This window comes from Triturus cristatus, chromosome 6, assembly GCF_964204655.1.
Source record: "Triturus cristatus chromosome 6, aTriCri1.1, whole genome shotgun sequence".
In the NCBI taxonomy this organism is placed as follows: Eukaryota; Metazoa; Chordata; class Amphibia; order Caudata; family Salamandridae; genus Triturus; species Triturus cristatus.
Window position 1 is genome coordinate 384,701,554 of NC_140589.1, and position 12,478 is coordinate 384,714,031.

Below are 12,478 nucleotides of genomic sequence, written 5' to 3' on the forward strand. Positions count from 1 at the left end.
AGCTGATGAAATGTCTAGTGAGGTGAAATTTGGCATCATCCAAGGTCGCCAGCATCTCATTGATGGTAGGTAGGGGCTGGCGATCCACCCAGACGTTGAAGTTGAGTTCCCTCAAATCCACACACATCCTCAAGGCCTTGTCAGCCTTACGTGCCAAAACTGTAGGGGTCAACCACTCTGTCCCTTCAATGGGCTCAAGCACACCTGTCGCACATAATCTTTCTAATTCTAGACTAAGTTTGTTGTGCAGACTTAACGGTACCTTACGCACCTTGTTGGTTACCGCTTATACCCCTTCCTTGTGAATGATACGGTGTTGGAAACCTTTTAGTTTCTCCAAATTCTCACTAAATACCTCAGGATATCCCTGGATCCACTCATCACCCGTCAAACGTCCAACCACACTTTTATTAGGCGGTGCAGCAGACGGAGGTACACATTAAAATTCCTTCACCTCCCATCTGGACAGAACCATGTCAGGATGGTTGGGATCCCAAATAATCCTGAGCTCTCCTTGTTCTTCCCACACCAAAACATTTGCTCCGTCCTTCACAATATACACAGTTTCAAAATCCCCACCAAATTCCAAATTAGCCTTGAATTTTCCAAGGACCTCCATCCTCTTACCCCCATAAGCAAACATTCTTATGTTTGATTGGTGAAACTCAATGCCCCCCATCCCATTAAAATCTTTGGCATTATTAAGCATAAACGGGAAATCTGAATCGGCTTAAAAATGTATCTTTTGCTATTCACATTGATTACGCAAGCTGGAGATTTTCCCTTACATGACCCTACCCTGGATGCTATCTCTACCACTCCATTCGCCTGTATAGATAAAGAAGATAACATTAGCAACACATTGTTTTCATTGTCCGTCATCAAGGTCTTCCTCACTGGGTTTGATGGTTTGTGCAGTGACCTTCTGCACTGCGGTGGCTTTGCACATCCATGCAAAGTGTCCTTTTTTGCCACACTTAATAACATGTTTGATTTAAAGCAAATCAAAACATAGCCTTCCCTAGATGCAATTTGCTACCACAATGGAAACATGAGAGTTTCACTTTCTCAGTCTTGGTTCTGGATAATCCTGTTGCTGGATTGCGTACTGAGCTCGTACTAGTCCCCTTCAAAGGTTTGACATTGCGCTTCACACTGAGCTGCTTGATTTCCCCAGACTCTGCAGTTCCACTTATTTCTTTCATGCAAAACAGAGAATGTACGATGCTTCTAGCTAGTGCGAGGGCAGTTTCCAGGTCGAGGTCTTCAGAAGATAATAGCTTTTCCTGGATTTTTATATTACATGTTCTTTCGGTCAACTGATGGTGGATGATTTATTCCCTAAACTCCCTGTAATTGCAAGTGGCAGCTAAAGTTCTAAGTGCAGCAACAAAATGGTCGATGGATTCACCTGGAATCTGAGCATGTTGAAGAAATTTATGGTATTCTAACACTACATTCTTTTTAGAATTGAATCTTTTGTCTAAAGTTTTTATGACAGATGCATAGTCATCAATTAACATAGAATCGCCATCATCTCCACCACTCACATGGGTGCTCACTACTTCTAAAGGTAGAGTTAATAAAATGGTCTTTCCTTCTGAACCCAAATTGTAAATCAAACACGCTTTTTTTTTCTTTTTTGAAAAGTTAATGTGTCGCCACCAATGGCTTCCAATAGGCATTGAGTGTGTCCTTCCATTGCTGCCACTTTAATGGAGGAGTGCCAGCTGATTTGAGGAAATGTGGTGGTGCTAATACACGATCCATTAGGTGACCGTGCATGGGTTATTTGCTGCCTCACACCCATACTAACCAGGATGACCTACCCAGGCAACTATAAGTTTCAAATTCAAAATGCTACTGTGCTCACTTTACTTCGTGCTAATCTTGAAACAGTTGAAAGAGGAAAAGAATAAGAGAAAAAAAGTATGTATGCATATACAGAACAACAGCAATAACAAATAAATAAGAGCATCTATGAGAATTTCCCAATTTAAGGCTGTGCACCACCGAAATGTGCACATATACGTTAGATAGCGTACATGAATTCCTTACACCACAATAGTAGGTCACCCAAAAGTGCACCTACCCGAATGTACGTTGCCATTTAATTACTAATCAGGTGTGCGCATCACTGAAAGCTCGTAGTTCTTTTTGCCCCAAAAGGAATTGGGAGTAGAGATAAAAGTGTGCATGTCACCAAAGTGTAAGCACTTTCATGAATAGTTACCATACAAAGGTGCGGACATAGCAGAACTCGCTCAGTGTCACAGCCCACTTCAGGACAGAGACAAAATGGAGTTGACAATGCACAGTGTGCCTGTAGACACTCCAAGCGTTGTGACCGTGACAAGCACACCGTCGCTTCCAAACACAGCCATAACTTGTATGTTGGTTGCTAGGCAACTGAAAACTGTGATGCTTGTGTCCATCCTCCGCCTCGCATATGGACTTCGCCTTCCCCTCAATGACATAGTTGAGTAGTCACAGATCCCGTATCACTCAGTACGGGGATCCAACCACGGCACAAAAACTCTGCCAAATCGTCGGGGAATGCCACTGATGTGGCCTCACCCAGACTCGAACTCCTGCAATGGCCCAGCACTAAAGGAACTGGTACCAGGTCGCCGGAGTCCTAAGCGCTGCAATGTTTGACGTGAGGTCAACAGGGAAACGCCTTAGACAACAGACAGCTCGACGCCACTGAAAGGAAGCGAGTCACATCAATGTACTGTTGCCTCCAGTTTATTGCATCCGTCATCTCACAGCTCCGGCAGCAACTACCACCCCGACCTTTACCAAGGTTCAACGCAGGGAACCCCCACAAGACCATTTACCATATATTCTAGATCCCAACAGGGTCTAAATAGGAACTTTAGAAAAAACAGTTTGACAACCTGGCTCCTAGTAACTGGTGTACAAACTAGCCTGCTTATTACAGTTACGTACTACCGATGAGATGATGCTAGCATGCATCAGGGCAAGTTGGCAGTCTCCAATTACCCCCTCGTCTTTCAGGCTCCACCTGTTGACATGGCATGCAGGGCAATTTCATAATGTCACTACATGCTGACATTAGTCACTGATTGAAATAATGCAGGAAACAAAATGCCTTCCTCCTTACACCACAACATGGAGAAAACAACACTAAACAGCCCTTTCACTAATAAAAAAATCGGCAGCTGTGCTGCGACACTAAAGCATACAACTCTTAACTAAGTAAAGAACTTTTAACAAAAGGAAGAGTCACCTCTCCACTTACATACAATGCATAATTTGATCCAGCGGGACCCACCGTCACTCGTTTTTCTTAGATGTCACTTATTTTTCCTCATCAGACTTTGACCCAGTGCAAGAGAGCGGAAAACATAAAAGAGGGAAAGCAGGAGGAAGAACAAGATGGAAAAACGTTGACAAAGTTAGAAGGCTATGATGGAAAATAACCTGAAAGAGTGAGATAAAGAGAGAGGGAGTTTCTGGTGGTGGTTGAAAGAGTTATTAGGTGAAATGCAGACTACACGGTCTAAATATTCGGCAGCTCTGACATTTTGTAGCTCTGACCACAGGCTTCAAGCAGAACCTTAGGCCCGGCACTTATTCTTTTGCAAATGAAGCACTGAATATATGTAACATACAGGTATAGCACAACACATACTGTTCTTCATTGAGCATATCAAAACTCATCCATAATGTTACACTGAAGCCAATGGCACTTCCTGGTTGTGTAGATCCTACACTGGTAGATATTTCGCAGTTTCATGAACACAGGTAAATTCTGGATGAAGGCTGAATTAACTTGTAGGTCCGAAAAAGGATATACAAAGGGGGAATAAATACAATAAATCTAATTGGTGGCAAAATAGCATCTGGTTTATATACATCACAATAAAGTCTACATAATAGGCTTTTTCAAAGTTTTGTACTGTGTGTTACAAAATAAAGATTTGGAGGCAGCAACAGATCTTGAATTTAAGGGTGCCTGTTCGAATTCAGTAGTAGACAGAAATTGTGGGTTGGGTCTGAGATAAAAAAAAGACAAACATATAGAGTGACAGTGGATTTACCTTTTATTTTTAGCAGTCTGTATTGCAATACTAGGATGCTTGGGAGGGTAAAGGACAGAGCGGTAACTCTAACAAATTAAAGGCAAAAATGTAGATTCAACTGAAGTTAAACAAATTATTAAAAACAGAAACTACTGTACAATTTATTCTTCTCTTGGATATGTCTATTGAAACTATTATACATTTCTATTTTCTGTGCTCTTTTTGTAATGTGATTGGTGGAAGTAGTTATGATGTTTTGTCTCATTATTTTAGTTATAATTGTCGAAAGTTTGACTCATTAAGATTTAGCACCTTCAATCAGCAGTTGCTAAAATATTACGTGTTTATCTTCTTGCTTTCTTTGCTGCATTTTATTGGATGAATACATGTTTGCACTGTGATTGGTTGCAGGATGGAATACAGGTAACAGAGAGTGGAAAGTTTCATATAAGTCCAGATGGGTTTCTGGTCATTCGTGATGTTGGACCCGCTGATCAAGGTCGATATGAATGTGTGGCTCGGAATACAATAGGCTACTCATCAGTTAGCATGGTGCTAAGTGTGCATGGTAAGACGTGACATAAATTCCAGTATAACTTAGGAAATTAACAAAGGACTAACATTGTTGTATATGGAGCATCTTAATGTTTGTATAAAAGTGTGCACATTGACCACTGCTTGCCTGTTTGTCTAAGGCACAGAAAACATTTTTTAACACGTGCAAACAAATTGAACTCTTTACAATATGAAAGGTACTTTTAATCATTTGGTAAGCCTAAAAGAATCATATAAGACACAATTTTTGTCAGGTCATACACTACGTTTTTGATTTCTGTACCATTATACCTTTGAATGTTATATTTTGCTTAAATTTGTTGCACTTTGATTTCCTTGGCTTTGTGCTAAAACGCAATAAAATAAAATGAATAATTCTGTTTTGCTCCTCTTTAGGCAATAGAATATTATTTTTCTTACTATTCATAGCATCATCCCTTTATAAAAGAGTTACATTTATTGTGTTGTGAAAATTTCATACCTTACATTTATCACTGGTTTTGTACAACCTGGTGTGTTGATCTCTGCTTTGGATAAATCCTCTGTCAAAAACAACATTCCCATGAGTTGACACTATGAGAGAAGCAGCAGCGACCCGTGCTGGTAAGAGCGATGGGGGTGGGGGGGGGGGGGGATTAGCATTTTGACAGACGACAATGAGGGAAAATTAATTAATCAAATTTTCCCTCATGGTCATCTGTCGAATTACATAACCCGCCTCCACCGCTCTTACCTACACGGGCCGTGGCTGAAGAGAAGACTGTTCTCAGCTCCCACTATCAAGAGGGAGTTGAAGAAACTGGACTGTGTCCATTAACTTTTAGGAACTTAAGTGCCCCAGAGGATATTGCAATATATTTCGCACTGCAGGGTTTAAACCTAATCGGGTGCGATGAATAGCACCTAATATGAGTTTTGTTCTAAAAAAGAGAAATTACATGCAAATTTTGCTGCTTTTTTTTCTCAAACTAGTGTCAGAATTTACCTTGCTCCTAATAATGGTGGCCATATTTTTCCCTAGAATTTATGAATTCTTCTTTACAAGAAGATTTAAAGTACATCCCAGTGTATTAATCCCTAGGCTGCATGAACCCGTCTCAACTGCATAACTTCTTTTCTTTTCGCACCTCGTTCCTCACCTGTACTCTTTGGTGGCTGGACAACTGTACATAGTATTCGAGGAATTTGGTACATAGTAGTTGAGGAAATTGGTATTTTATGGCAGGCAGCCTCAGTGCAGTTCCTTTATTTTATGATATGACATGGGTTTTAAAGTAAAATTCTTATGCTCAGTAGTTTTTTTTAATTAATAGCAGTTCGTATTGGTTTTAGGGTACAACAATGTGAATTACCAAATATGCAATATTTTTATTAGACCTGAAACCATTTGTATATGTTTTGTAAGACTGTCGGAGGGAAGCTTTTCTTTTTTCTAGATTTATAAATGATTAAACGTGTATTAGTATAATTGATGTTTTAACTTGGTAACTTAAAAAAATATATATCTATTGTTTTTAGTTCCAGAAGTCAGTAGAACCGGAGACCCGTTTGTAGCAACATCAATAATTGAAGCAATTGCAACTGTAGATAGGGCAATTAACTCAACACGGAGACGTTTGTTTGACAGGTATTCTTCTTTTTTTCTTCATTAAAAAAAAGCCATGTTATTGGTTTTAAAATGTAAATTGTGAATTTGCTGTGGTTTACTGAGCAAATAATACATAAGCGCTGACACTGAAAAACAGAAATGATCTCTCTACGTCAGTGCTTTCCAAACTTTTCGTCTTGGTGACACACTTTATAGGCATGCATCATTTCGCGACACAGTAATTCAGTTTTACTGGCAAACCGGAGGTTAAATTAACGGCATTTTTAGACATGCATCATTTTTCACACTGTACATACATACAAACTTACTGAGTATTGACAACAAGTAGTGGGCAGTGAGTAGGCAGAGGCAGCTTAGCAGCAGCACTTGGATTTGTATGAGGGTTGATTGTGGTGAAAGAGGAGAATACTTTGAAGTCAGGATTTGTAGGTGGGTTGATGTTTTTTACCAGTACTGTGGTGGTCGGATTCATCAGGCATGCCTGCAGTGCCATCCATGATTTCAACGTTATCAGGGCCGGGGGAGTGTCAAGGACAAGGACAGAGCACTTCCTAGTGATGGCCATTTCATTTTGTTGTCTTTCAGTATTTGCTAATGCATATATCGGTATTTGTATTTATGTAGCAGGAACTGAGCAGTGGAGCAAAACCATGCTGTCAACTAATTAGTGAGGTTAGCGACGATACAAGATCGTGTATATCAAAAAGCTTCGTACAAATGTAAATTACACACATGTTAAGTAATTTAAGCTAAAGGCCCCATCCATGGGTTGCCATTTCTGGATTGATGAGGCTGGAACAGTTGGAAGTCCAGATATTTGTTGGAGCTGCTTGTGGGAAGTTATGTTAACATCATCTCTATTTGTCATGCCCAGGGCTGAATGTGGATTACTTCGAAGTATGGGTGGTTCATGGATTGAATAATCAGTAAATATCTTGCTGTAAGCCAGGTGTTGTCCGGGCTGGAATGATCATGTGGGAGACAGCGAACCCCCGCCCCCCAAGTAAGTTGAGGTCCAGGGGATTGTCCACTATCCTGCGTGACAAATAGCCATAAGAGAATGCACACAGTTTCCTTGTAGACTCGTATATAACTTCTTTCCTCAAATCCTCTTTTAGACTGTCAGACTCATTTGCTATACTCACTCAGTCAGGCGCGCAACACCCATTGGACTCAAAGGGCTTCAGCCCCCCCCCCCCCCCCGTCGTGTGCGGCTGCCCGGGATGAGACATCTTCCCGGGACAAAAAGCAGCCGCACCCGAGCACTTCACAGGTCTTTAAACGACCATTTGCATGTTAATGAGGCCTCGCTGTTGTTTCACCCCTTCTAAGAGCCCCTGCAGCTCCACTCTGCCAATTGCTTAAAGTTCAGCCCCCCCCCCGAAATTTTTGCTCAGCCCCCCCCCCCCCGAAATTTGGCTCTAGTTGCGCCTCTGCACTCAGTACACAAGTGGCTCGTATGAACACATTTTTCAGTGACCACTGAGTGTGGTCCCTCGTTGCCCACCTAGAGTGACTCAAGCTCCTCCCAGCCTTTCATTCATGTGGCGTTGAGCTTGCAATGATGGCGCGTGCTACCTGACCACTGTTCCTAGGATATTTTGGAATGGCTCTTAAGGACTGCCTGGAGGTGTAATCATTTATGCGCCTGCTTCTTTAGTCTGCTTGGGATCCTCGTGAATGAGGTTTTGTTTCCCTATGCTACCTGTTAATCTGTTCATCTCAACACTTTAGTGCCGTTAGTGTATCTGGCTGCCTGATAGCATTGCATTCTTTGGGCACCACGGGGTCTGTTATTTTAATACACTTGTGGGCCTGGGCTTCGAGGCGCATTCAGGGCTAATGAAGTCAGCAGCATCAAAGGGGTGTAGGGCTTTTGTATGTGGACATCAATGACAGGTGATGTCAGAAGTGAAAGAGTATTGGGTAGACGCCGCAGTATATTACTCACGCCGCTTTCACCAGGCCACAAGAACAGCAGTGCAAGGCTCCGTTAGGGCAACTCCCCCTCTCCCGACTTCCACAGGGAGCATCAGCGAGTGCCGGATTTCGACCCCCAAGCCATATGCGGCTGCCAGCCTCCCCCTGCAGCCGGCATAGGCTGGATGTGAACGGGACTGCAGAGGGGCCAGCTGGAGACGCCGCAGTATATTATTCACCACCGCTGCAACGGGCCATCGGAAGAATGGCAGGATGAATAGGCCACGTCTCATCATCATTGCACGACACACCCACACATCGCAGGCGACACAGTAACGTGTCGCGACACAGAGTTTGGAAAGCTCTGCTCTACGTACATGCTTTGCTTTTACGTTTTGTGTATAGTTTGCATCAAAATCATATTACACAGTATCCAGAGGAATTCCAATAAATCTAAACAAGTTATATTAAAATGTTTTAAGTTTGCAGTTGTACAGTGAGTTTTAAACAGGTCCTACAACGTGCTAAAACAATATAATGGAACGTTCAGTCCCTACAAATTTGAATTTTATATAATAATCATTTTGCATTTCAAGCGGAGTGTATGATGCAAGCTGCAGTTGATATAAAATATTTATCAGCTTCCCATAAGGGTTGATGTTCTGCCATATCTTGGAGTCTCTCTGATAACAAAAACATTGTATCACAAGTTTTTCATCCTGTAAAAGTTTGTGTGTGAGAAAGTGCCCTCTTTCTGCATGGTTGCCCCCACTTTTTGCTGAATTGCTGATGTGCTTAGACTGAGTGTGCCCTGGGCTCCTGCTAATCAGGTACCCAGGGCCTATGTTCTTTCCCTAAAACTGCATTGAAGCCTAAACCCAATTGGCATCTCAGGCCACAGGTCAGCTCCTGGAAAATGGTACCACAGGTACCAAGGGCACTGTGACTAGAAAAGGCCTTTAAGGGCTGCAGCACTTATTGTGCCACCTTTAGAGGTCCTGTATGTAAGAAAGTGGGTTTCTGTTGCAGTAAACCCCCCCACTTTTTTGCCTAATAGCTGATGCACTTTTCCTTGTTGTGCCCTGGGCTCCTGCCAATCAGGTGCCCAGGGCCTGTGTTCATTCCCTAAAAACTGCCTAACAGCCAAAACCCAAATCGGAAAACCCTGGCCACATGTCAGCCCCTGGTAAATGGTACCCTAGGTACCCAGGGCCTTGTGACCAGGGAAGGCCTCTAAGGGCTGCAGCACTCATTGTGCCACCCTTAGAGGCCCTGTACCCTAACACACACACACTGCCCTTGCAGGCTAAGTGTCTGGATACAGGACAAAACAGAGAGTCGACATGGCACACATCCCTGTGTGCCATGCCTATCACCTACACTGCCCTGGCATACATCAGCCACCCCTCTAGCTGGGTGCCCTATGCCAGTGGTGTGGGCACAGGAGCATGAGCCCTGTGCCCCTACAGTACCCAGGTCCATTCCTGGGCACTGTAAGTGCAGTGCTGCCATTTAAGAGTACATGGTGCTGAGAGCTCGTCAAACAGGAACTCCACAGTACCATAATGGCAACACTGAAGGCTGAGAAGTTTGGTATCAAACTTCACAGCACATTACACCCACACTGATGCCATTGTGGGATTTAATGTACCAAGCACCCCAGAGGGCATCTTAAAGATGCCCCCTAAAACCTAACCTACAATCCACATCTGGTCTGAGAGGCTGCCTAGGCTGCCACACAGCAGACATGTTGCTGGGCCCCTGGGTAGGAGAGCCCCTGCTCTCCTGGGCCTGCAACAATGCACATCCTGGGCGAGGTGCTAGATCTCCTCCCCCAGGATGGGCAGGGGGAAGCTTCAAAGGCATGACACCTCTGTGAGCTTCCCCAGGCCACTGCAACCCCCTACTCTGGCGGGAAGCTTGGCCGGAAACCCCAAATAAGGACAAGGGATGTGCTAGCCTGCCAACCCCACCCCTCAGGTGGGGGAGGCGAGGTGAAGCACATCTCCGGGCTCTCGCCATCTTGAAGATGGGAAGCCCTGCCCAATCAGGACTAGGCTACTGCCCCCCTCCCACAGGAGAGAGGCAGGATAGGGGGTGTACCCACCCCAGGACAGCGACCCATTGGTCCCTGTCCTTCACCGACCTATAACGCCCCTAAATCTAGTATTTAGGGGCACCCTGAACCTTCCTTCCTCAGATTCCAGATTTCGAAATACAAAGAAGAGGAAGAAGAAAGAAGACCTGCCCTGCAGCTGCTAAGAAGAGGAAGACACCAACTGCTTTGGCCCCAGCCCTACCGGCCTTTTGACCCTCGAACCTGCTCCTGCTCCAACCCGGCATCTCTTGTGGCCAGCAACCTCACAAACTCCGGAGGACCTGGCTACCTTTTGGCTCTAAGCCCCTGGGACTCCCATGAGTAGAGGCTGTACTCAAAATCTACGTCTAATCCCTGGCATCAGCCCGGAACCGCGAACCCTTCACACTCTGCACCCGCCAAGCCTGGCCTGTGCTGGAGGGAACAAAGACCACGAGGATGACCCCACGGTGACTGTGACCCCGAGTCCGGCACCCAAGGACTTCCCTCGATGCTCCTAAAGAAGCCTGCAGCCTCAGCACCAGGTGCCACCCCCAACCGCGATCAACAGACGGTAAGATTTCCCGACACCAAAAGGCACCCCTGCACCCGGCGCCCTGCGGCCCCCTGTGCCCAATCCCGGGGTACCTACCTATCCTCCAACAACCCAACTTACCTCTCAAAGTGGTGGCGGCACCTGAAGAATCTTCGTCCCCGGGCTTGCATTCTTTTTCTAAACCAGAGCTTTCCCAACATAATCAATTGAGCGCCCGAAGGCTCAAAAGCACCCTGCACCCAGCCGCCCGAGTGGCCCCAGCAGTGCAACCTCTACACCTATCTACTTCCCCACTTGCCCTGAGTAAGTGACCAGGAGCCCAGCTCGCACAGCCGCGCAGCCTGCCAGTCAGCAGCCACCAACCAAGGCCCCCCTACCTCTCATAGGATAACATTGGGCCTAACTTTCTCTGCACCCGGCTGCCCCTGTGCCGCTGAGGGTGAACTAACTGTACCTACCTGACCCTGGGAGACCCCAAAGTCTATGCCCAGAACATTAACTCTGCCAGTCGAGTACTTGCCTTTAAACCGATAACTCAATTTTCTCCATAGGGTAACATTGACTGGTTTTTCCTGAAATTTCTTCTAAGTGTGGACTTTTCAAAACTTAAAATATTCACCAAAAATCAGCCGAGTAACGAAAACGAAAATACTCACCTGCTATCAGGTGAGCTCCCAGTGCTGGATCTTGGTGCCCAGCACTGACTCTGAAAAATACTTACAACTGTACTTACCAGTAACCCAATTTTCTCCCATAGGAAATCATTGACTGTTTTTCTGTGAAATTTCTTCTGTCAATTTCTGCAAACTGTAAATATTCTTTAAAAATCGTATAACTTCTTAAAACGTAATTACTTACCTGTTTTGGATAAAGGTCCCAGTACTGAGTCTAGGTACCCAGTACTGGATTACAAAAGTAACAAGAACATACTATACTTGCAACTTGAATTTTCTGCCATAGGGAACCATTGACTGTTTTCTATGAAATATTTTCTAAGTGTCAACTTTTAAAATGGCAAAATATTGTCTAAAAATCATAACAGTAATTAAGTCAAATGTTATCACTTGATTCCAAGTACTGACCCAGGACTAAATCTTGGATCCAGTCCTGGAATTCCAAAAGTAATCCTAAAAGTAATCTGTTGCAAATAACTTGAAACTTCCATTGAACTCAATGCATTATTGTGTTTAAAATTGTGTTGCCTATTGCAACCACTTGTAACTTTCTACAAAAGTCAATTGCATATTGCAAAAGTATTTATATAAAGCATCTCATTCTGAGAAAGTATATTTTAATACCTATTTTTGGTTCTAAAATAAAACAAGCATATATTTTTTATATATAAACCATTGGCCTAGAGTTCAGTTATTGAGTGTGTGAGACCATTTGCTGACTGAGTTTGTGCAACAAATGCTTTACACTGTCCTCTGATACTGCCTTACTGCTCGATCAAGCTACCACTTTAGAGAGTGAGGTTATATCTAACTTTAGCCTCTGACAAACCTCTGGGGACTTTGGAGCCACTTTCTCACACTGTACCATTACACTCACACACTGCCTTTGCAGGCTGCGTGTTTTGGTGCAGAACAAAGTGAAGAGTCAGAATGGCACACATCTCTGTGTGCCATGCCTACAACCCACTGCCCTGGCATAGGTCAGTCACCCCTCTAGCTGGGGGCATTATACCAGTGGTGAGAGTACAGGTGCATGAG

At 44.1% G+C, this 12,478-nt stretch overlaps 1 protein-coding gene across 2 annotated transcripts in view; it reads left to right on the forward strand.

Annotated features, from left to right (window-relative positions):
• The window catches only part of PXDN (peroxidasin), a 565,162-nt gene that overhangs the window by 368,664 nt on the left and 184,020 nt on the right, over positions 1–12,478 (forward strand). For both annotated transcript variants that reach the window (XM_085610787.1, XM_085610786.1), the window contains 2 exons: positions 4,461–4,617; positions 6,123–6,231. In XM_085610787.1, coding sequence (XP_085466913.1) covers positions 4,461–4,617; positions 6,123–6,231 — 266 coding nt within the window. The remainder of the gene's footprint in view (positions 1–4,460; positions 4,618–6,122; positions 6,232–12,478) is intronic.